The sequence below is a fragment of the Opisthocomus hoazin genome, chromosome 3 (assembly GCF_030867145.1).
Source record: "Opisthocomus hoazin isolate bOpiHoa1 chromosome 3, bOpiHoa1.hap1, whole genome shotgun sequence".
NCBI lineage: Eukaryota > Metazoa > Chordata > Aves > Opisthocomiformes > Opisthocomidae > Opisthocomus > Opisthocomus hoazin.
The window spans coordinates 24,842,024-24,867,546 of NC_134416.1; the positions used below are offsets into that span (position 1 = coordinate 24,842,024).

General features: G+C 50.3%; 1 protein-coding gene across 1 annotated transcript; it reads left to right on the forward strand.

Moving 5' to 3' along the window:
• Positions 1–337: 337 nt before the first annotated feature.
• On the forward strand, positions 338–18,878 carry RRM2B (ribonucleotide reductase regulatory TP53 inducible subunit M2B). Its single transcript, XM_075415769.1, has 9 exons — positions 338–452; positions 4,839–4,994; positions 6,717–6,833; positions 7,790–7,923; positions 8,988–9,082; positions 11,458–11,591; positions 14,751–14,855; positions 15,972–16,085; positions 16,566–18,878. Exons 1-9 carry the CDS (start codon positions 399–401, stop codon positions 16,716–16,718), a joined length of 1,062 nt encoding a protein of 353 aa, XP_075271884.1. The 5' UTR covers positions 338–398; the 3' UTR covers positions 16,719–18,878.
• The last annotated feature ends 6,645 nt before the right edge of the window (positions 18,879–25,523 follow it).

A 25,523-nucleotide genomic window follows, 5' to 3' on the forward strand; every position in this document is an offset into this window, starting at 1 on the left:
AACCCCCTGCGTGTTTGCCACAAGGCAGCTGACCGAGCGGAGGGCGTTACTTCCCGTTGTCAGCTTCCAGGGCCTTCTCCAGGATTCTCTCCTAATTTCGCGCTCGTTTGTTTATTCCTTGTCACTTCCTTGCACCGTAAGGCCCTCGACCCTCCGTCGGGCTCCTGCCTCCCCCGGTCCCGGCAGCAGCGCAGGCCGCACCCCGCCACCGGCCCCAAGCACCCGGCCCTTACCGCCAGGCTCGCCGCAGGCCGGCACCGCGCCGCCGCCGAGAGCCCGCCCGGGGCCAAGGCCGCTCCCCGGCGCTGCCGCCCCCGCCCCGCCCCGGGGAGGAGCCGCGGCCGCGGCCGTGCCCGCACCCCTCTCAACCGCCGCCGCGGCCCAGTCCGCTGCCGGCCATGGGCGAGTGCCGGGGTCGAACGGCGCTGCGGGAGGCGGCCGGGCCGGAGCGGGTAAGGCCGCGGCCGGGGCCAGGGCCAGGGCCAGGGCCAGGGCGGTGGGGCCGTGGGGCAGGGCGGGCGGCGGCCGCATCTCCAGCCCTGCGGGCACCTGCCCGGCCGGGGCCCTCCCCGTACCGCCGGGCCGGGCCTGCCCCGGGGGGTGCGGCCCTGGCGTAGAGGGGTCCCGGCCGCCCCGGCCCGCCCCGGGACCTGCTGACAGCGCTCGGCAGCGCTGTGGACGGCCCTGGGAGGGGCGCGGGGCGGCCCCGGCATCCTCGTCCCCCTCGGGAGGGCCGTACCGCTCGGGCACCACCGAAAATGGCTGTGGGGTGAGCGACCGGGGGCTGGGGTCGCCTGGCGCAGGGCCCTGCAGCCCGGGGGTCTGGGCTGGCAGGGCCGTGGCTGCCTGGGCCCGGGGAGCTGGCCCGGGGGCAGGCGTGGGGGACCGGGCGGTCCCGGCGTCCCAGGGGCCTCTGTCCCCAGGAGGTGCCTGGGCTCCGCTCTGGGTTCTCCCCAGTATGACCTTGGGAAGTTGGGCTGAGGTTCAAGGGTCTTTACGGCAGAGAAACCCACGTCGCCTTCCCAAACCAAACTCAAGTTTCCAGAAACTGGGGCGTGTTGCGTTAAACACAAGCCTGAAAAGACCCTGTAACGTTTCCCTCTGTGTACCTGCAGCGAAGAGGTCCTCGCTGTGCCCCGCCAGCAGCAGACAGCCGTCCTGTGGCCCGGCGTGTGGAGCCGGCGGGCGTTGTGCTCCTCGGCCACTGCCTGGTGGGAGCCTTCTCTCTCGGTCATCTTCCCACCACGGCCCAGGGAGCCTGAAACCCGTGGGAGCTCATGGGGTGCACGTGCAGAATCTCACCGGGGTGTGGAAGGGCTGGTGGTCGCGTACCGTGGTGTGGTAGGTGCCACGTCGCGGTGCCGGCTCTGCCGGTGCCGGTAGCTCTTTCCCTGGATGCAGCTGGTCCAGGGCACGTAACCCAGACACTGGCACGCGTAGCCCGACAGCTGTTCCTGTGGGGTGGTGGTTGTACGTGTGCATATATGTTAATTGTTTCGTACTTCGCTGAAACTAATGGAAAGACCTTCAGTACCAGTGGGCAGTCTTGGTTCTCTGTGGGGTTTATTGCCATCGCCAGAAGAGTTTATCTCTGGCAGTTGCAGAATAATTGGAGTGTGATGTACCGGCGCGTGTCCAGCAAAGAAAGGGCTGATAGTGAAGAGATTGGAGCATCTGCATACAAAGAGAGGCCGCGAGTGCTGGGGCTGTGCAGCCTGGAGAAGAGAAGGCTGTGGGGGATCTCATCAGTGTCTGTAAATACCTGATGGAGGGAGTCAAGGAGATGGAGCCAGGCTCTTCTCAGTGGTGCCCCATGGTGGGACCAGAGGCAGTGGGCACACGCTGTAACACACAAGATTCTATTTGCATGGAAAGGAAATGTTTGTTGTGAAGGTGGTCAAATGCTGGCACGGGTTGCTCACAGAGATTGTGTAGTCTCCATCCCTGGAGATACTGAAACCTTCACTGGATGCGGTCCTGGGCAGTCTGCTCTGGCTGACCCTGCTAGAGCAGGCGCTGGGCTGTGACCACCAGCGTCAGCTCTTTTATGTGTTTGGCTCATGTTAGCTGAACAGAAAGTAGCACGTTCGCGTTATAAACTGGATGCTCTTCATTGGTATGGTGAGTGTTGACTGTTTTATGCACTGCCATAGGATTAAGGAAAAGATCCGAGGTGCAGACTGAAAGCAGGAGCTGCGTCAGCCTAAGGACTGTTACCTTCTCCAGCGCCCCGTACCCCTGCCAGTGCCCCCCGGGGCTGGGAAGGCAGGGCTGGGAATGTGCTGTACTCCTTCAGTGTGAGGTGGTGGCTGCTCCGAAGCCCAGGCAGTGGTCAGAATGTGCCGTGCATCTGAGGTTGAATTAGAGAAGGATCTTCCATGAATTTTCAGCTGAGTTGTACCAAAACATGTACTGCGTTAGCAAACGGGCTAGGTAGCGTTACTCTGATAAAACTTTGGCTAAGAGGAACGGAAACCAAAATGGAGAGAGATGGGGCTGTCTCGTAGCCAGGAGCTGCCTGCCAGCTTGGGAAGAGAGCCTGCCTGTGAAGCTCCTCTCCACCCTAGAAGGCGCTAGGGGAGGTGGGTTGAGGGGGAGGTTCCACTATGGTGTAGTCTCTGTCGGCTGGCCCTTCCTTTTTTTGAAACTAACAAAAACCCCGCCTGTTTTTTTAAAAAACTTGGACCATTTTCCCATTCTGTGTGGTGGTCCTTCTCAGGGTCATGCCATCACTCTGAGTCTTTGACTCCTGGAAGCCATCCTTCTGCTCTCCCACCGTCAGGGCTCTCCAGAGCGTACACACTGCTTCATGGGCCTTTTCTTCATCGCTCGCCTTTCTGTCTCGCTGTGCCCTGACAGTATTTCTGGTGTGTTGACCCCTCTCTCTGTGGTCTGCGGCATGGCAGCTGTTAAAGGCCGTTGGAAAAATGAGAAGTGCTCCTTGTCTCAGTGTTGGTCTCCCATTTTCCTGCCATACTGGAACTTTGCTCTTCCTGTGCTCCGCTTCACTTCTGTGCACCAGGAGTATTTTTCAAGTAATCTCCCTGCATTATGGGCCCTGCGTGCTGGCTTTTGAATGGCTCGGGAACATCAAGGCTGAGGTTAGTAACTGCTAGTCCACCTTGTTAGGCTAAAATAAATACTTGGGGACAGTCCCCAGGCTGTGTAGAAGGGTTTTGCTCAGGAAAACGCTGGGCTGACAGGGAAGGCTTCCGCAGTGCTTCCTTTTCAAAGGATGGTGTCTGGTGCAGAAGCAGATGGAGATGGAGGCTGCGTGGCAGGCCCTGAGGAGGCGTGTGCTGAGGCAGGGTGCCATCCCCGCTGTGCCCAGGTTCTGCCCTGGGGCACTTCCAGTCGGTCACTGCAGCCATCTCTGCGGCCCGGGAAGCGCAAAAGGTCTTGCACTCTGGTGGCCTTCAGCAGAGACGCTGCAAGTGATGCGGGAAAGTTTGTCTTGTGTAATTGCGTAATGTTTAAAAATACAATAAAATGGTAGAATTGTAACCCAGAATGTGCTTCTCTCTTTGGGAATCTGCTGTAGGTATGCCAGCTGTGCACTATGCGCGTGTATTTGGTTCTTGTTTGTTTTTTTTAAAGTGAGTAGTAGAATTATCTGTTTGAGGGTATTTTCCAAACTGAAGTGAAGAATTATTTTTTGGTATGTGAGTGGTTACAAGCAGACTGGGTGGGGAAAGGACTTTGGCACCTCCTGGGAGGGTGGAAGCGATGATATTCAAAACCTTTTGCTCCCCTTCCCTGCTGTGTTGGACATGATACCTCGTATACTGCCCATGGTTAGTTATCCTCTACAGCAGCGTCCACAGGATCTCGGAGCCGACCCAGCGAGGTGTCCTGCTGCCTGAACGTGTGACCAGTGTGGGTCACCAGCCCTTCCGGAGAGGCTGCAGCATGCTGTCCCCACAGCTCTTCACGGCGGTTGCCTGCAGTAGGTGCTCGGTGCCGTGCCTGGTGGAGATGCTGCCTGGCCTTGAGCCCGGGAGCAGACGTCCCCGGCTGGAGGCGAGGCGAGGGCCCTGCTCACAGAGCGTCCTCTCCGTGCTGCTCTCTGCTGCCTGCTGAATGTCAGCCATCCCCACCTCGGCCGGGCTGGAGCTCCCTGAGGGAGAGCTGTGCCCGGGCGTGCTCTGGGAACCTGCGTGGAGGCAGCGGGGTGGGGATGGCTGGCTCCAGGCAGGGCTTTGCCTGCTGCCTGCCCTTGGACAGAGGGACATGGCTTCGCGTCGGCGCTCGAGGGACAGCCTCCGGCCCCACGCGGGTGTGCGGGCTGCGTACACAAACCTCCCTGCAGAGACTCGCTGCGGCGCGGGGCTGTCCTCTGCCGAACGCGGTGCGTTGCTGTGATCTCGGGGCGTTTCAAAGAAAGCCCGTCCAGGCCCAAGTGGCTCGGTGTGAAGCGACTGAGTTGGAGGTGGCCTGTGCTGTGCGGAGCTGTGCTGGGTGCAGTGTGCCGTCGCCTTGTGCGTGTCTCTCCGGGTCAGCACGGCAGCGGCCAATGTCCTCTCCTGGGGCAGGGTTCCTCCTCACGCCGCAGAAGGGCTTTCCATCCAGCACGCAGGCATCAGTGCAGCTCGGGGTGGGCGGTTGGTGCGAGTGGTGCCAGGCACTGATGGGCGGACAGGCAGCGGTGCCAGCCGGGCAGCAGCAGTACGGACGGAGGGCAAGGGGTCAGGTGCCCTGGGGATGGGTAGTGCGGCCGCCTGAGACAGGAAGGTGAGTCTCTGTGCGACACGGGTGGCTTTTGAACCACACCTTTGGGATGTGGACAGGAGGAGAAGTAAGTGACGGCAACCTTGACCAGAACTGTGCTTTATCTTCAGAGCTCCTCTCCGAGTGCTGCTGAAAATGGCTTGGAGCCTGACGACGAGCCCCTTCTCAGAAAAAATCCCCGCCGGTTCGTCATCTTCCCCATCCAGTACCCAGACATATGGAAAATGTATAAACAGGCTCAGGCCTCCTTTTGGACAGCAGAAGAGGTGAGCCCTGGGGCCGTGGGTTGGCACGAGGCGCTCAGACCGGGGTCCTGGTGCATCCTGCCTGGCTCTGCTGCTGGCTTTGGCATTGTAAGGGTTGGAGCTTGTTGCATCGAACACAAGGTGCCTGTGCCAGAGCAGGAGTCCCTGCACAGACAGTGGAAAGAAAGCTGCTTCCACCGGGTGATTCAGCAGAGCTGTTTTAGGTGTTCGGTTTAGGACGAGGTGGAATTGTGTCCTGGGGCGCTTCTCTGGTTGTGGAGGGAGCCTAAGTCAGACGGCTCCTACCCTGCTCTGGTCTCTGTACCCGCAACCACCTCCTTGCCCATGTAAGATGTTCTGGGCAATTCCATGTGAATGCTGTTCTTCAATGCTAGGCACCTGTTTTCCAGAAAGACGGTGCATCAGGGACGCTTGCTAAAAATGCTTCTAATTGGCTCCTGAGTGCCCTGGTTAGATGCTTGCCCTGTGTTACAATGCAAGCTGTAAGCTTTTGCCCAACGTTGCTGGTTAGCCAGACCTGAGCAGTACTCGGCTTGCTACACTTGCAGCAGTGGAGGCTGCTGAACACTGCACTGGTCTGGAGAGATTACAGAATCACAGAATGGTCGGGGTTGGAAAGGACCTCTGTGGGTTGTCTAGTCCAACCTCCTTGCCGAGCTGACTGTTCCAACTCAGAGCTTCTGCAGCCTTTGCTCGTTTGTGAGCAGTGGTCTGGGATGGCAGCAGTGATTTCAGCAGTGAGCTGAAAGCACTGGCAGGCTCGAGTAGGCCAGAAAGCACCCTGGGAAGGGGAGGAGCTGCTGTCGGTAGAAGTGCTGTTCCATTGCGTGCCGGGGAGGCTTGCTGCCCTGTTCCAGTAGAGGTTGATCGAAGCTGTTAAAGAAAAGGCATTTAAAGTCCTGCCTGATCAGCATTGCCCTTTTACCATATTACTGGTTCCTTTTTACACTGTCCTACCATCTGTCAGTGCATTTCCAGATGAACTGGAAAGTTAACTGTAAAACTGGTTTGTGTGTGTGTATGTGTTCATGTACACACGTATATGTGTACATGTTTATACACACACACACACAAGTTTTTAGGCCTCTGTATTTTTCACATCTGGCCCTACTTAACTGCTGCTGTGCTTCAGAAGTCCCTCCAAACAAACAAACAAACAAAAAAGGCCTATGTGAAGGAAGCTGTGGTTTGCTACTGTGGCTAGGGTGCAGTCTGGTAGACGAGAGCAGTTGCACAGCGTTCGCCCTGTGCCGTTCTTTGGCGGGGTGGAGGCTGAACACCTGCCAAAGGCAAAAGTCCCCTCAGGCCAGCTTTTGGCACACCTGGGTGTAGGTTTCTCGGAGTATCAACATTTATTTCAAGTGAAGTTTAAGCGTCTCGGAGTGAGCTCTGTTTGTTGGTGCATGTTCATACTCATGACAAGAAGATAGAAATGCTTTTCAAAATCTTATGTATTTATGATTCAATCGACACTGATTTTTATTCCAAATTACAAAAGGGTAAACTGCGAAGCAAACACGTGATGTTGCTGTTGGAGAGGGAGACAGCAGTACTGCAGTGTGTCTGTTGTCCTTCACAGTCACATGTATATGAATTCTCTACGTGTAAAGATGTGAGAGCAAATGCCAGAACTCTGCCTCAGTCATTTGGCTAGGCTGCTTCTGTTCTTACAGAATGACAAACTCAATAGGGTGCTAAGGTTTTTCTTTTTCTTTCCATTAGGTTGATTTGTCAAAGGACCTTCCTCACTGGAACAAGTTGAAAGCAGATGAAAAATACTTTATCTCTCACGTTCTGGCATTTTTTGCAGCGAGTGATGGAATTGTAAATGAAAACCTGGTGAGAAAGCTTTACAGAGGGCTTGAGTAGTTACTCATTTTGTTGGCTTAGCAGCTTTTCATTTTGGTGTTCTCACGTTAATGCATAAGTTTATTAAATGTGTACTTTTTCTTCTTCCTATCAACTCACCTTTGCCAAGGGGAATAAGCAGCTTGTTCTGCTGGGGCCAGTGCCTGAGTTAAATGAGGGCAACTGTGGTCAGCAAGACTCCAAATCACATCACTCTTGGACACAGTTTTTAAGCTCAGCCTTCTGCCTGGCTGTGTTGATCCGCATTTCTCAATGAATTAATAGAACCCCCTGCTCCTTCCCGTACTCGCATTAGATGAGAAGTAGGGAGGGATTGTGCTGTGCTGTGCTCTGTATTCTTCATTTTGGTAAAATCCATTTTGCTCTCGCTGAACCGCATCCTAGAATCTTTTAGGGCTGCAGGTGGGTGCTGCTAAAAAGGTGGGGAAATCTTTCCGCTGAAACCAGTTCTGGGATGCAGAATGTCTCACCACAGGTTATCAGTGGTCTCGGACTGCAAATGCCCAGTTTAGATCTTGAATGTCTATGACATGGAGAATGTGTCATAGTATATATGCATGTATTGCATGAACACATCTTATGTCATACTGTTTGGTTTTTTTAATGATGAACAGGAAGTCTGAGGCCTTGTTCAATATGAAGTGTTCACTACTGCTGTTTGCTGTTCTCCTCCTGTGTACATGTGCCACCATGCTTCACTGCAGCCCTCTATCCAATGTGCACAGCAGGTGTATTTACTTCTAGATGGCTTGCTTTATTTCCTTCTGCACCACACCTATCCTATTGACAGATCTGAGGGTAAAGTAGGGCTGAACTGCTCCCATCCTTTCTCTGTGGTAGAGATCTATTGTCTCCCCCATTAAGCTTAGAATACTGTGCAGGACTGGTTTTACTGTACTCATCGCCATGCTGTCTGGTTTTGGTAGGTCGCACGTTTTAGCCAGGAGGTACAGATCCCAGAAGCTCGTTGTTTCTATGGCTTTCAGATTCTCATTGAGAACGTTCACTCAGAGATGTACAGCTTGCTCATAGACACCTACATCAAAGACCCTGAGAAAAGGTAAACCTTGGGATGTGTTACAGACTCATGGGATATCTGGCACCTAGTCCAGTGGCACCGTTGTTGGGCAGCAGCAGCTGTCTTCTGTTTTGTACCAACGTAGCGGGGGAGCTGGGAATGGTTCCTTAAAGTTTTCCAAGCCTGCTTCCCTGACCTCCAAAATGGAGAGAAGTATTACTGACCAACAGACTTGGGTTGGAGTGTCAAGAAGTTAATTAATATTTGTATAAATCTTTGATCGCAGGAGGTGCGGACTACGTGAAATGTTTTTAAAGGTTAGACAAGCTCCTCGTGGTTATTGTGCTCCTGAGGTGCTTGCTCTCACATCAGCAAAGGATCTGCCTTGGGAAATCGAGTGCTCGTGATCCACCTGGTGTTTCTAACATACACTAATTAGTGTATTGCATCCTTTCAGCTTTTTTGCTGTCGGTGCTTTTTCATACAACTTGAACAGCTTACTTTTAAAGTATTGGGTTCTTGGAGAGCCACATCACCTTTGTTGTCTGGAGAACTTCCTAGTCCAAGTGGTAACGCATTTGAAAAGAAGCGCTTTCCCCCAGAGACTCCACCATGGTGATGGTCAGGCAGAGCTTGGTTTCCCACGATGGCATCCTGTGTGGAGGAGTGCAAGGTTTCTTTTCAGGTGTTTAGCATGGGAACGGAGCCTGCACTCGTGGGAATTGTCCAGTTCCTTTTGTGGAGTTGGGCAAGATGAGGTTTGGCTTGGTGGGTAGGAAGTGTCTGCTGTCTGGCTTGAAGTTGGAGAGGCAGCATGCTCTGGTGGGTGGGCACTCCTGGGGTGGGACGTTTGCGTTCCCTTCCCGTCTCTGCAGCTCGCCTCCTCTGAGCCCTTGGTTTGTCGCTTTCTGCACTTCTGCCTCCCTGTGCCTTGGTATCAGAGATTCTCACGCCTTTGGGGTCGGAACAGTCTCTTACGTGGGTTAGGTCAGAGCCTAGCGTAATGGGTTCCTCTGTCTGGTGGACCCCAGTAGGGACAACCAGGGCAGATTTACGTAAATCACTTCTTACTGTTTTGATGTTTTCTCTTTGTTTTTTTTCTATAGGGATTTCTTATTTAATGCTATTGAAACAATGCCTTGTGTCAAGAAGAAGGCAGACTGGGCTCTGAAGTGGATCGAAGACAGAGAATCCACTTTTGGTGTGTAGCTTCTGAAAAACCTGTTTCTGTTGCACGTGTCACAAACTAATCCTCTGAGAGTGAGCTGCATCTCTGGAATGTGAAATGAAAATCTCCACAGATGATGTAGTGGCTTGTGGGTCTCTGGTTTAACTAAAGAACTAGAAGTAACTTCTGGTGAGCACGTATGTTTTTATCTTCACCTAAAGCAAGAATAGTAATGGCAGTGCCCACTAGAATCATGCTATGAAAAATGCTTGTGGGTTTCTCTGTCTTTTTTTGTCTTTATACCGAATAACCCAAGTTTCTTCAATTTTTGCTTGTAGACCTTGTTTTCTAGGAGTTCTGATTATTTCTTCCCATTGGCTGCTATTTTGTACTCCAGTGTTCAGAACTGGGCAGCTGAAGTCCTGCAAGTCCAGGCTTTTTCTTGTGTTCAGTGTTCATATAGACAATTCATGTGTGATGTTAGCCTTTCCTTGTAACAGCATGACTGAGCCTGGGCAAAAAAGATTCAAGAATCATCTGTCTCTGGTGTCTCTGGTTTGCTGTTGGGGCCAGGTTTTTGGTTTTTGTGTCTCATTTCAGAGCTGGGACGCTGGCTCAGCTTCCATCAGCATGGTGCAGGGCATCCTCTCCAGTGTTCTGCATTCAGCTTACAGTGTTGACTCTGAAGGATGTGTTGTAGCTGAAATGAAGAACGGGCAGACTCTGGTGAATTTTCTAAACCAAGCATCCTGTATACTTAGAGAAAGTGTAGGAGATGGAGAGATTCAGCCAGATGAATGAAGTAAATCTGAATAGCATTCTTTTGCAGCATCTGTTGTTGACAGCGCTTGTTTGAGTGGGGTTCTTTTTGTAGCTGTAGATTCTCCTGTCCTGGAGCGTCCCACTGCCTTCCCAGTCTGGCCTTGCTTGCTGTGGATGGAGTCACTTCTTCATCTCCTTCATTCAGCTTCCAGCAGTTTGGAGTGTGCCAGGAATCAGAAGGTTCCTTAACTCAAAAAGCAGTGTTCCCTTCATCCCCTGCCCCCAGACTTCATGCATCCCATCCGAATTTTATGAAGTACGTTTCTACTCTTCTGTCTTTCCATCTTACTGAGAAACTTCCCAAGTTTAAAACATTTGGGGGATCCAGGTCTTACGGTTATGGATTATGAGAACTGACGTATGAACATGGCTGGCTGGCTAGTTTGCTTGGCGTTTCCTTCTGGCTTGGGGACCTAACCTGCAATTGGATCTCCACAGCTTTGACTGATTTCTTACACTGAGGGTTCAATTGCTGTATCTGTTCTATGGACTCCCAGCGTGGGCTTGCATTTTGTGGTGCTGCTGATGGGTGATGTTTATTTCAGCGTAACTCATTTGTATGATAGCTAGGCAGGTGGAATGTAGTAAAAACTGTATCGGTACTCAGTCTTGTGCTTCATTAAACCTATCCTGTATGAGGAGCCATCCTCCACTCCTCTCCAGAAGTAACCTAGGAGATTTCTAGTGTTGCCAGACAGATTCTTTCCTTAGTAACTTTTGTGATACTTGTCAAGTTCAGGTTGCTCTTCATGCTCCTTTCCCTAAGCTGAATTTCTCCAGATGAGCCAGCAGGTGGCATTTGCATCTCGTAGAGGAAGTGGGACATCTGGCTATTTTGGGGTTGTTTTATTTTTTAAACAAAATTCTTTGCAGTTCTCACTAGGAAAAGGCACCAGTGCTTAATGCAAAAGCTCTTCATGTTAGAGTATACCCAAGGATCTTGAGAAGTTGTTTAAAATAGAGTACATAGAATGACGTGTCTGCACCAAGCAGTCAGGTGGTCTTGTGGTCTGAAGAAATATATTCCTGTGGAGAACAGGGAGAGCTGGGAACAATAATGCTGTGCGTTCCTTGGCTGAAAGGTGGGACAACAGGTGGAATAACATAAATAGTTGTTTGTGTCTTGATGAATTATGTTCTGTGTTCTTCCACTCTTATAAGAATATGAGTTTGTGTAGATTCTCAACAGGCAGAAATTGAGGTGTAGGTTTTTTTGTTTAATTTGTAGGAGATCTGCTCTTCTCTTAGTTACACAGCCATTTTGCTGCCTTTTAGGAGAAAAAGACAGAGGAGTACTAATGTCTTGGCCGCTATGGACAATTACATTCTTTCCCTTCTGACCTGTGGCAGTTTCGATGGGTGCCCTGGTTCTTCAGTTCTGCTGGGGTTTCCTGTGGTTAAGTGCTGTTGCGTGTGTAGACCCTGTATGCCTCGGGATCTGCTGAAAGATGTGGTCAAATACAGCACCTGGTGCTGCCAAGGGGGGTGCTCCTCTCCAGCATCCGTCTGTCTGGTGCAAGTGGTGCATCTTGCTGATGAGCAATGCGCTCTTTTATGTCTAACTGAAAATGTGTTATGTTAAACAGGTGAGAGAGTGGTTGCCTTTGCTGCAGTTGAAGGCATCTTCTTTTCGGGTTCCTTTGCTGCTATATTTTGGCTGAAGAAGAGGGGCCTGATGCCTGGACTGACTTTCTCCAATGAACTTATTAGCAGAGATGAGGTAATGTGTCCTGTCCTACACACTGTCTAGGGAAGAAAGTGGGTTTCCAGGGGAAGGGCAGAACTGTAGTGATAAAGATCCCATGGTCTTGCCAGAACGGCCCACCTCTGGTGGCAGGGAGGGTTGGAGGGAAGGTGAAGAGAGCAGAAAGCGGTTTGGGTAGGAACCAGTGAAAAAGAGACTCCATCAGTGAGTAGGGGATGCATTTCTGGGTACGACAGAACCTTTTTAATGTTGACAATGGTGGAGGCCAAGGAGGTGGTAGAAGTCTGAGTAGGTTCTCTGCTAGCCAGTGTCAGCAGCAGGGTTTTCCAGGGAAGGTCCACTGTCCTGGTAGGGCAGAGGTCCTGGTTACCTGCCAGGTAACTGCAGGCCATGCTCCCTAGAGCTTCTCCTGCAGTAAGCCTTCTGCTTTAACATCAGCTCCTAGGCGGCGCAGAGAAGAGCCTTCGTTTGCCCAGAGCAGTGCCCAACCCTGTTTCTGCAGCCTGACGGAGGAGCTGTAACTGCTGATGTGTAGGAAGCTTGCAGTCCTGCAAAGGAGCAGGCTGTTCCCAGAATAGTTGTAAAAAGGGTGAAGAAGCAACCTTCTAGCTGTAAGTCACTAATGAACTTAAAGCCTAGGTGCTACTATGTCCCTCAGCAGAAAGACCTGTTTTTAAAGGGCGTAGACATAAATATTAGCAATACCCCAATGCATATTATGATCAAAATAAGTGGACTTCTTGGACTGAAGGGGACGTTTGTTTTCCTGTGCTGTGAAGGGAGGCAAAGGCCTGGCTGCCCAAGGACTGGTGGAGAATTGCACAGTCACAGCTGCAGTGGGGGCTGGCTTGGGCAAGGACCTAGCTAGGATGTGACTCTGAGCCTCGTGCTGCCTGAACTCCTTCAGTCAGGTCCACATGGCCTCCTTATACCACTCCCCATGTGCCCCTGGTTGTGGGTCACAGAGCTTGCAGACAACCTTCTGCATCCATCGCCTGGCCAGCTGCAGCAGGTTGCTGCAGGAGCAGCAGATACCGTTCCTCTCCACGTTCTGGTGTTACTGCGCAGCGATCGGATCTCCTGGGAGGGGGCAGCCACAGGTCTGCGTTAGCGGGGAGTGCTCCGTGGCTGAAGATACGATGTGTCTGAGGGGCTGCGTGTCAGCACACCGAACGTGGCAGGCCACGTGCTGACAAGCGCCCTTCCTTTTCACTGATTCCTGCACCACTGTCTGCCTGCCAGCTGGCAGTGGCTGCTCACGGCTGGGGCCTGACTTTACACAACTTACGGCGCTGTCGGCACTGAGAAAGTGGAAAGACCAGTTTTATGTGCAGTATAAACACACTAGTGGTTTGAGCTTACCAGAGTTGGTCTAAAAGAACAGCGAGCTTTATCATAATGGAAGTAATTTCCGTGGATTAGATAAACTGATTTGAAAGGAGGCCTCTTACAAGATGCCTTAAATTTAAAAGACACTTTTGAAGAAAGTGATATAATCAGTAAGCAAAACCAATCGGTTCTTCAGGCTTGACTTTCCTTGCGTCTTCCTTCGAGCGAGGAATTATTTGTTTGTTAGAAGGATCACATGCAGGTGAGTGAGATGCAAGGTCCTCTATACAGCAGTGTAACTACTTCTCTGCAGAGTTGAGCACCAAAAGACTGAGCTTTTCTTAAGCTCCGTTGGCATAATTCCAACTGCAGAGCTGTTGTGAAGGGTAAGGCTTGGTGCACGCAGCACCTGCGTCGAAAACCAGGAAATGCTGTTAGAAAAGCAGTGGCAGTAAAAAGAATCCACAATGGAAAACTACACAAACTGTTTTCTGATGCACCTGGACAGATAAATGGTTAATGCTCAATATATGTTTTTTTGAGCTGCAGGCTCTGTTCCCAGGCTGCTCTTTGAGCTGGTGTATCTCTTATTCTCAAAAGTGCAAAGCTGCTGGGAGCAGCGCTCAGCAGAGCACACCAATTCAGGTTCAGCACAAGCGAGGCATGTCCTGCATTCTGCTGGTGATGTTGCCCTGGACAAGACCATGGAAAGCCCTGGAGCAGGCAGTTAGCACTGTCCCTAGAGAGGGAGTATTTCCCAAATTAAGTTGTTTCTGGGCTGTTCCATGACCTGAAGCACGAGGATTTTGTAGCCTTTCTGAAAAACTTTTCACTTCTTGGCTATGTTTGGACCCTCGTTAACAATAACACTGGATTATCTCATAGCCTGTAGTCTGCCAAATCCTTCTGACTGGTTTTCACTCTGGATGTATCCTCATGGAGGACCTTTATACGCTGTAAGCACGACCTTGCTGTCAAGAGGAGAAACAGTAGCACAGTGCTCCTTCAGTCTAGCAACGGTGGGTATGGCTGAAGCCAGAGGCTCAAGCTGTAGCTGGGCAAGCTCAGGCAGATACTGAGGCACCTCTTGGAGCAGCTGTCTGGTATCCCCCTCAGACTGTGATGGATTGCTCATCTTCTGATGTTGTGTTATCCTGGCTGGAAGCTTTTCTGGAGATCTTGGCAATGAACACAATTTACTGGGCTCTATGTGGGATAACTGGGTGAAAGAAGAAGGTGGATTGAGTTGGGGCACGATATCCTGAAGGATTACAAACCTATGACCATGATGGTAGTAAATTCTTCGCAGTAACTGCGTGTTTTGTGGAGAGATGACTTGTTAATTTTTGATTTGGTAACTCTAATCTGAATCCTTTCTGAAAGTCCTGTGAGGAGAAGCAAGGGAAGAAGTGTTACTAAAAGAACTTACAACAGGTATTTCTGTACAGGTATTTTGAAGCAGAGAGCAGGTAAACAGTCTATGTTAACCGGCAGGTAGTTTTGCAGGTCGTGATGTAGGAGTCTTTCCGCAAAAGCATCTCTGATGGGAGACAGGGACCCAGCAGGGCTCTAAGTAGGATCCCTTACAGTAGAGCAGCTCTCAGCAGTGCTTCCCTGGGAATCTTATGTGCTGAGCATTATTTTGGCATAGATGGCGTGTGTTGGATTTCGAATATTATTAACTGAGTTGTAAACTGAAAGTGCCCACTGCACGTGGTAACATTAAGACTGTCAGAGGCAGGAGGCTAGGAAGTTTCAACCTGAATGAGGCTGCCTCGAAGTAAGAGCAAACTGTGTGGAGGAGGGAAAAACTGACTTTTTTTTCATTGTTCTCTGTTATTTCAGGGTCTACACTGTGATTTTGCTTGTCTAATGTTCCATTATTTAGTGAACAGACCGTCAGAAGAGCGGGTCCGTGAGATCATCGTTAATGCTGTGGAAATTGAGCAGGTAAGCCTGGCCAGGACAGCATCATGGGCAGCGCAGCACCAGTCCTATGTGCAAAAATAAACAAATTAACTTCTAACTTTTAGGATTCCATATTTGATACTTGGCTCAGGCCTGGATCCCGGACGCATTGTACCATCCTTTCCCTCTTCCTTATTGGTGACAATAAGAGTCAGAGACTTTCTGATTCAGTTATCAGGCAACTGGTGTAGCTGGAGAAGCTGAAGCTGGCAGCTGGTTTCCTCCTTAACGACAGAAAGGGAGAAAGGCTGTCTTGTTTAGTATAGAATAGAATAGTTCCAGTTGGAAGGGACCTCCAACAATCATATAGTCCAGCTGCAATGGTCTCTCAGAGAAGAGTTTGTTTACCTCTCTCCTTTCAGGATCTTTGTCCCTCCCTACTGCTTACACATCCCTTGTCCTCAGGAGAAGACAGGGTCTGTTCTGGACACGTGTACCATGCTGGATTCTGACTTGCTCTGAGGTTGCTGTCAGGTTCTTTTGCATGAAGTGCTCACCGTCTGCAGCTACAAGTTTCTGCACTGCTGAGTGTTTGGCAGGACTGTAGTTTACTCTTTCTTTTCTGTTGTCACCTAACTACTCTGATGATGATGAATTCCCCTGGTTTGCCTTACAACACTGACAGGTATTGCATCGGTGCTTAAACATACACATGGCTGGGTTCAGCACACATATATATCACTGTCCTCTCCTATCCGTCGTTCTGTAATGGCTGGAAGCCAAGGAAAACTGGAGATTTCTGGCTTTATTCCTGCTTCCGCTAGCATGGTCTGTAGGTTTTATTGAACTTGGAGCTCAAGCTCGCACTGAAGCTTGGGATGTTATGGAGGGGTGGGGACAGGCAGATGAGAGGGACAGTAACAAAAATTCTTGTGCCTTTTCCAGAAAAACATGCTAAAAATAAAGGAAGATAGATACAAACAACTGCTGAAAACAGAAGACACTTGTTGAGTTTAGTGATGCAAGTTATTTATTCAGACAACTGCCCGAGGAGTCTGGAATATCACAAGCTGTGTTACTGTGAAATGCAGGTGTCTTCCCTCCTTTTCCCATCTTAAATGTAATTTCTCTAAATGTTGTCTGTATTTTAACTTCTAGGAGTTTCTAACAGAGGCGTTACCTGTAGGTCTGATTGGAATGAATTGCACTTTGATGAAACAATATATTGAATTTGTCGCAGACCGGTTACTAATGGAGCTTGGATTCTTGAAGGTAAGAGATGCAACTGCCCAAAACGCTGGCCTGCCAGGACAGCCCAGGAAAGCTGTCAGCACAAAGCACTCTCTTAATGTGCCTGGGAGCAGGTCATATTTAGCGCTTGCATTTTCTGTGAGTGACAGCCGAACCCACAGCATTAATATATATACTTCACTATTTAAAAGAGCAAGAACAATTCAGGCCATTGTTTCTCTTCAGCTGCACTGCAGGTTTGTAATGGGAAACTTTGCTGTGCTCAACTGCTGCAGTCCCTGAAGGATAGTAAGCACCTTGCGCGAGTGAACTTCGCCATGGACCAAACTCCTGGGGAGTGACAGTCCTGATTTTCCTTACAGAGGTGTCCGTAGATACTATAGTGTATTACAGCAAAGGATGATCCAATCTGAAAGGGTTTGACTGTTTTGTTTGTTGGGGTTTTTTAAAGCATTGTTACCCTGTCAGAATCACCAGTGTAATAGTGTTTCTCTTCCCCAGGTCTTTCATGCAGAAAATCCTTTTGATTTCATGGAGAATATTTCTCTGGAAGGAAAAACAAATTTTTTTGAGAAGCGGGTTTCAGAATATCAACGTTTTGCTGTTATGGCGGAAACAATGGACAATGTCTTCACTCTGGATGCAGATTTTTGATAATTTGTCAAACGAACGGTGACTGTTTCCCTCTTCCCATCTCACTTTCTGCTGTGAAGTTGTCTTCATTTTCTCTCCTGAAACTGGAGTCTACTGGGATTTTTTTCCTGGGTTTTCATGTTGTTTGAGAAGTAAACATATTTCTGTGTGTCATTTAAAAAATAAAGGGGGGGTGTCCTTTTTACAAAATGTATATGGCTTTTCAAAAGGATGGCCTTTTTAAGACTCCCTTGACTCATCTGCAGTGATTGCTGTCTTTAAAAATGACCCAGGTACTACTACTTTTTTAATATTTTGGTAGTGTTTTAAGAAAGCAAACTGGATTTTTACCTCATGTTTATGGTATTTTAATCTGAAAACCAGGTGAGGTATCACTGTATGTATCTGTGTTGCTATAAATTATTTTCATGGTTTCTATTTTCATGTTTCTAGTTTTGGTCTAGAGTAAAAGCTCTTCCCTTTTGTCCTGCTGCAGATAGAGTGATAAGTGAATGTGGGAAGACATTAATAAGGTATGAATTATAAAATCTTATTAAACCCAGGAATACAGTTTGATCTCCCCATTAACCTGGGTTCTGTCTGAAAACATTTTTACTCTGGTTGCAAACCTGATGGCTGTTGGTAGGAGTTTAAATCAAATACATGTGATTTTTGTCTTACAGCTATTATGGAGCAGGTCAGTGGACTTCTGAATGGTCCGTGAAAAAGCAAGCCTGTTAATAGCGGACAAAAAACACATCCTGTAGCTCTTGGGCTTGTGCTGCCTGTTTTTCCCTGCTTCTCTGAAGAAGTGCCTTATTAAGCAGTCTGTAGTTGCGCTGAGTTGCAGTCAGCATCTGACACTGGAACAGCCAGCTCTGGGTGTTGTCTGTCTTCCCTCTGTCATGCTGGGCAGTTTGATATTCTCCCCTGCTTGGTTTCACTTGTGCATTGATGGGGTGAGAAAGCTTATTGTTCCAAGGGATTATCCCTGGAGGTGCTACAGACATACTGCTTGGGCTGTAAGGAAGTACCAATACGGTATGAAGGTACTTGAAGTTGCATGTTGCATGTTTGAAGTGAACCGTTGAAACTGTTGTCACAGTAGAGCTTCTGGAGGGAGGTATTAAAGCTTTCAAAACCACATCTTGAAGTAGTATGGGTTAGCAGCGTCTTACAAAGGACTGCTCTTTGGTTTTTGGTGTGTTCCAGTGTGTGCCTGAAAACTGTTTTTAATTTCTTGATGTCACCTGCAGAGAACGGAGCAATTGAAGAATGTCTAACATACTGCAGTGGTACTTGGGATGGAAGGGATACCGTTCAGTTGTAGGTGGATTATTTGCGAATAGATATGCTCATTTTCTTCAAAGGTGAAGTGAGTGTACATGAACTAGACAAAGGGTTCTGCTTTATTAAACCCAAGCATTTTTTCATAATGTTCAGCAATTTGCATAAGAGCGTCAATAAGTCTTTGTTATTGTTGCAGACGTCTTGTGCTGCTTTCGATATGCCTGGCGTGAGATGAGCTGACAGCCCAGGGTTATCGGTGATGGGGTAGTGTAAGCGTTATTTCCCTGCCAGCCCAGATCTGCTGTAGCCCTGGGTACCTGAGTTCCACGAAATAGCTCCACTGCCTTAGTTCCTAGTGAACAATTATCCCTGGTGTAAAAATAAGCAGCAAAACTGACTTTTTGTTTGGTTTCAGTAAAAGATCATGAGTGTCTAATGAGCATGGAAACAGGACAGCTTTTTTTTTCCTAGCGAAGAGCCTGCATCATTTGACTTAAGGTACTTGGGAAGGGTGGGGGGATCTGGAGAATGCAGAGGAAAGCTGGAACTGGTGTCGCTCACTAACGTCCTGCAACTGCAAGAGAACTATGGACTCAGAGAGAAAATCCAGCACCCTTTGGAAATACTGTGTTGATGGGCAGAAGGAGAATATGTTGCAAATGGGTCTGTGTTGGAGGAAAGGAGCCTATTTTTATGTCACTAAAAGTACTAAAAAGCATTTGTTTTGAGTGCTGTGAGTGAAGATGAGACTATACAGAATGTTAAAATGTGAAACTATGTGCTCAGGTTCTGTAAATGTATATGAGATACCAAAGTCTGGTACAACAGCTCCCACTCCATTTGTGTGTAAAATATATGTGTACTTTCAATAAAACTTAAACGTGGAGAGGAGCATGCCTTTGTTTTCTAGTTGCATGCTTGCTTGTGAAATCCAAAATGATAAAATTGGGCTGTGCCAGAGTAAGTTGGTGTTCACAGCTTTTGGGTTGTGCGAGAAAGTTACCAGCGCTCCATACACTGTCTTGTGTTTTGTGGGCTCTCAACTTGCTGTTTCTTATTCCAGGGAATGGGGTTTGCCAGCCTGGGAGCAGACAAATATTTTCTTATTCTGGAATTATCTGAGTCAAGCAGAAATCATAGAATCACAGAATAGTTTGTGTTGGAAGGGACCTTTAAAGGTCTTACAGTCGAACTGCCACCGCAGTGAGCGGGGACATCTTAAACTTGATTAGGTTGCTCAGAGCCCCGTCCAGCCTGGCCTTGAATATTTCCAGGGGTGGGGCATCTACCACCTCTCCAGGCAACCCTCATGGTAAAAAATTTCTGCATTCTATCTAGTCTGAATCTACCCTCTTTTAGTTTGAAACCATTGTGCCTTGTCCTATTGCAGCAGGCTGTGCTAAAAAGCTTGTACACATCTTTCTTATAAGCCTCCTTTAAGTACTGGAAGGCTGCAGTAAGGTCTCCTGGCAGCCTTCTCCTCCCCAGGCTGAATAGCCCCAACTCTCTCAGCCTTTCATAGGATCATAGAATGGTTTGGGTTGGAAGGGACTTTATAGATCATCTAGTTCCAACCCCCCTGCCATGGGCAGGGACATCTTCCACTAGACCAGGCTGCTCAAAGCCCCATCCAGCCTGGCCTTGAACACTTCCAGGGAGGGGCATCCACAGCTTCTCTGGACCAACCTATGCCAGTGTTTCACCACCCTCAGGGTGAAGAATTTCTTTCTTATATCTAATCTAAATCTACCCTCTTTCAGTTTAAAGCCATTACTCCTTGTCCTGTCACTACATGCCCATGAAAAGTCCTACTGCTACATGGCCTTTCTTCATAAGAGAGGCGCTCTGTCCCTCTGATCATTTTTGTGGCCTCCTCTGGACCCACTCCAACAGCTCCATGTCTTTGCTGTGCTGGGGGCTCCAGAGCTGGACACAGGACTCCAGGTGGGCTCTCACCAGAGCGGGGCAGAGGGGCAGAATCATCGCCCTTGCTGGCCATGCTTCTCTTGATGCAGCCCAGGATATGGTTGGCCTTCTGGACTGCGAGCACACATTGGTGGCTCATGTCCAGCTTTTCATCTACCAGTACCCCCAAGTCCTTCTTGGCAGGGCTGCTCTCAATTCCTTGGGAGTCCCTTAGAGTCAAAGATTTAACAGTCCAGAACTGTAGTTTCAGTGTGTGGTATGTGATATATAAAGGGCATTGTGCCCTTGGGTTGGATGCCCTGGCTGTGCCTGGGCACAGCAGCATGGGGTTCAGCCCCCTGAGTGGGAACAAGCCAGGCCTGCCTGCAGCCAAGCCCTGGGCAGTGGGGTCTGAGCTGGCAGAGGGTCACACCTGATGGCATCTGCACCCTCGAGGGTGTCAAGTCAAAAGTCTTGTCCCTGCTGCCCCTTTGTGCCTCCTTGAGACAAGCATGAAGTGCACAGAGTCCCTTCCTCTCCCACCAGTGCTGATCTTGGGCAGCAACCACGTGCCTCTGAGGGCTCTGGTGGACAAGCTGTGTCTGGCTCTGCACTTCTCACGCTATGGCCATCATGCTTACAAAAGCCTGATAGGGGGGTGTGTGGGACAGAGGTTGTGGTGCATCCCTGCAGTATGTAGTCTGCATGCTCTGGGCTGGAGTCCAGGGCTGGTGCATGACTCCCGTTACCGCCAGCGGGACAGAGAGGTGCTTCTGGACGTGAAGGACGTGTCTGCAACTGTTGGGTGAGCAGAGACCTGTCTCTGGGGGCTGCAAGGGGAGCTGAGGCTCATGGGTGGAATCCAACCTTTTAACACCCAAAATGGGCTCCGTAACTCCTGCTGTTCTCACTCGAGCAGACATGCGGGCCCTTAACAAAACCCGTGACTCGATTAGCAATGGCCACGAGCAGACAGCATGCTCCGAGCCCTGCTCTCTGGTCGTGAAACCACTGCGGAGGGTGGTAGGTCAGTGACTATTCCCAGCCTTTGCTAGGAAAGAAGAAGACAGGGCGGTTAGCAAGCTCTTTCTCGGTATTTCTTGACGAAGCTCTTTCTTCGTATTTCTTGACAGCCCCAAGGCCATGTTGCTGGACAGGTCAGATTTCTGCAGCAGCTGAGGAGGCCGTGTGGGTGGCAGCTCGCCTGGAGCTGCGGCCAGGCCCTCCCTGGCTGGCACTGCATTAATCCCACTCTGCACGGCTTTCGTCTTCGCACTTGAATGTCGTGGTACAGCAGGTCTGACCTCCCTGCCAGCCGCTCCCCAGCCTTCCAGCCCTTCCGAGGGGGTGATCCGGGACGGTTTTCCTCCTGGGGGAGCCCTTGAGTCGGCAAATATGAATGTTTCTGTCGCTGTATTCTCTAGAACTCCTTCTGGGAGAGAAACAGTCACTGGAGATGCTGATGTGTTAATATTAAATGTACCCAAATCTCTGTTTGCCAGGAGCATGCTTGTGCGACAGGGGACCGCTCTCCACACTGCACTCTGCAGAAATACGCATGTGCATCTATAAACTTTATTTACGTGCCTACTGATGCACGAGTCTGGTACGCAGAGACATACACGCCACACATCCGCAGAAGCAGAGTCGAGGGGAGAGGCCTTGGGACGTCAGGTTTTAGCAAACCCTCTCCCTGGAGCAGCAGAGTGGAATGGGCGCTGCAATATCATTATTAGGAGATGCCATTCCTGGTGAGGCGGCTGCTGCCTGCTGCCTGCCCCGCTCCTCGCCACCTGGGTGCAGGTGATGGCAGTGGCACAGCCAGAGGCTTCTCCCATCCCATCACATGAAATCTGCCTCTAGGAACCAAGGGTGCCCAAGCCATGAGGCTAGAGCTGTGCTCTGCTACCTGAAATCTTAAGCTACATTTTTTTCAGTTTAAAATACAGGTAAATCTCAGGAATGGCTGCATTTGGCCAGTGTGGAGCACACATGCCTGCTCTGAAGAACAGTAAATTTGGTCTTTGGCTGCTTGAGTGTAGCTGCATGGATGGGCTTGGGAATTCCCTGTTGCATTTTGACCCTTCTAATTTGGAGGATGCAGAGAAGGCAGAGCTACTGAATGCCTTCTTTGCTTCAGTCTTCAGTGCTAAAGACTGGCCCTCAGGAATCACAGGCCCCAGAGGTAAGAGAGGAAGCCTACAGAGAGGATGACTTTCCCTTGGTTGAGGAGGACTGTGTGAGGGATCGCTTAAGCGATCTGGACATCCACAAATCCATGGGCCCTGATGGAATGCACTCATGAGTGCTGAGGGAGCTGGCGGATGTCATTGCTGAGCCACTCTCCATCATCTTTGAGAGGTCCTGGAGGACAGGAGAGGTGCCCGAGGACTGGAGAAAGGCCAATGTCACGCCAATCTTCAAAAAGGGCAAGAAGGAGGACCCAGGGAACTACAGGCCGGTCAGCCTCACCTCCATCCCGGGAAAGGTGATGGAGCAGCTTATCCTGGAGGCCATCATCAAGCAAGTGGAGGAAAAGAAGGTTATCAGGAGTAGTCAGCATGGATTCACCAAGTGGAAGAAAAGAAGGTTATCAGGAGTAGTCAGCATGGATTCACCAAGGGGAAATCATGCCTGACCAATCTAATAGCTTTCTACGATGACATGACTGGCTGGGTAGACGAAGGGAGAGCCGTGGATGTTGTCTACCTTGACTTCAGCAAGGCTTTTGACACTATCTCCCATGATATCCTCCTAGGGAAGCTGAGGAAGTATGGGCTGGATGAGTGGTCGGTGGGGTGGATAGAGAACTGGCTGAATGGCAGAACTCAGAGGGTTGTCATCAGCGGCGCTGAGTCTAGTTGGAGGCCGGTAACTAGTGGTGTCCCCCAGGGGTCAGTACTGGGCCCAGTCTTGTTCAACTTCTTCATCAATGACCTGGATGAAGAGCTAGAGTGTACCCTCAGCAAGTTTGCTGACGACACCAAACTGGTAGGTGTGGTAGATACACCAGCAGGCTGTGCTGCCATTCAGCATGACCTGGACGGGCTGGAAAGTTGGGCAGAGAGGAACCTGATGAGGTTCAACAATGCCAAATGCAGGGTCCTGCACCTGGGGGGGAACAACCCCATGCATCAGTACAGGCTTGGGGTGGACCTGCTGGAGAGCAGCTCTGTGGAGAGGGACCTGGGTGTCCTGGTGGACGACAGGTTAACCATGATCCAGCAGTGTGCCCTGGCTGCCAAGAAGGCCAATGGGATCCTGGGGTGCATCAAGAAGAGTGTGGCCAGCAGTTCGAGGGAGGTTCTCCTTCCCCTCTACACTGCTCTGGTGAGGCCTCATCTGGAGTACTGTGTCCAGTTCTGGGCTCCCCAGTTCAAGAAAGATGAAGAGTTACTGGAGAGAGTCCAGCGGAGGACTACAAGGATGGTGAGGGGACTGGAACATCTGCCCTACGAGGAGAGGCTGAGGGAGCTGGGCTTGTTCAGCCTGAAGAAGAGAAGGCTGCGAGGGGACCTAATAAATGCTTATAAATATCTGAAGGGTGGGTGTCAGGAGGATGGGGCCAAGCTCTTTTCAGTGGTGCCCAGTGACAGAACAAGGGGCAATGGGCACAAACTGAGGCACAGGAAGTTCCGTCTGAACATGAGAAAGAACTTCTTCCCTCTGAGGGTGACGGAGCCCTGGAACAGGCTGCCCAGGGAAGTTGTGGAGTCTCCTTCTCTGGAGATATTCAAGACCCACCTGGACAAGGTCCTGTGCAGCCTACTGTAGGTGACCCTGCTTCGGCAGGAGGGTTGGACTAGATGACCCACAGAGGTCCCTTCCAACCCCGAACATTGTGTGATTCTGTGATTCTGTAATGAAATAGAATAGGATTTATGAGTGACAGACATGAGATTTCTATGACAGGCAGCAGTGTTGCCAATATTGCAGCTTCTTGTGGTGGTTTGCTGGCTGGGGGTTTCTGCAGCACTGCGTGTCCTGCCCAGATCTGCTGGAAGGGCTAACCTGGGAACCATCCTCCCCCAGGACTGCTGCTGCTTTGCCTGCACCATTCATTGCTGCGCTGGCTCTAATGTGGCTGCTGGTGGGTTCGCGGAGGCGAATCCGTATCATCAATCCCTTGTTTTTGCTGTAGCACTTAGTTCAGTTAATGTTACTCTGGGAATGGCCCCGGGTAACTGCTGCAGCATCTGTAGTAAGCTGCTTGTGTGAGGAGGAGAGCTGCTGCAGTGAGCTGCGTAGAACAGCCTGGCATCCTGGGCGAGGTGTTGGCTCCTGCCATGGGGACAGGCCACCTTTGGGCCTCGGTGGTGCCTGTTCCCTCAGCGAGTGCCTCTCGCGGCAGAGGCAAGAGGAGAAAAGGGATCGACGGATTGAGGAAAAGAAAGTATTTTGGATGCTTCTGTGACTTCACCAGTGGGGACTGACTTTGGCTCCCACCCCTCTGATGCCCAGTGAATGTCAGAATAAATCTGTGCTGGGCACAGTGGCTGCTGGATGGCTTGCTAAGTGATCTGCTCAAAGCCTTCCCTGCAAGCCCCTCCTGAACACCATGCCACAACTCCTACTCGGTGGCTACACAGAGAAACGAAGCTGCTGGCATGCCATGAGCAGCTCTGCATGGTGGCTTCTCTGCCTGCTCGGCGTGATGGCTGGCATGGTGATGCCGTGACCTTTCAGCTGCAGCTCAGGCTGAAGTCCTGCCTGGCTTGGACTTGGCTCTCGCTAAGCCCTGTGTGCTGCACCAGCGCCACATGAAAGGTCTACGGTAAATAGCGGAGCTGACATACCAGGGGCAGGTTCTGACAACCTTTGCTTACCCCAGCCTCGGCTCAGAGCAGGTTGTGCGCTCATGTGGCTGGTGGGGTTCTGAGGGGGGTTTCAAACCCCTCAAACAAGACCCTGTCTCAGGTCATCCATAAGTTTCTCCTTTTAGTGAGGAAGCTCCCAAAATCACACTGCAGGCTTTGGGTGAACGGCAGAGTAAGCTGGTGGGAATTTTTTTTCTTGTCAGTTGGCAGATCCAGGAGAAGTGTGAAGAACAAGTCTCAACGTGCAAATAGTTTTTACTCATCTGATGAAAGCCTCTGGCACCGCAAGCTAACTTGAACTTGAGAGCTGCAGGAGAAGTTTGGCTGCCCGTCATTGTTTCTTAGCCCACGGACATGGTTCAGAACAGATTATACTCTTTTTTTTTTTTATGAGGAAAGGCGTGAATCCTTTCTACGGCTGGTGACCTTACGATGCAGGGGGTTGTTCAGGCTCTCCGCCCGTGCCGTGTCTGCAGGTCTGTTACCAAAAGGCCTGTCCAGGGCCCGCTGCGTGCTGATGGTGGTCACCTTCACTGGCCTCCGCCATGGGGGATCTCCAGAGTGGGATGGGCTGTTTAGCTGCTTGCACAGGCAGTTTTGAAGGATTAATCGAAGACAGACTGAGGTGGCACATTGCCACTTCCTAAGGAGACTGGGACAACCCAGCGAAGGGCTGGGGGTTCCTGAAGGCAGTGACATGCCTTGGGTAAGACAGGTATGACAGGCAAAAGATGTGCTGGTGACAGTGGGAGTGACAGCCGCTTCACTCTTCATTGCTCAGATGCCAGCAGTTGCGCAATGAAAATGATCGTCA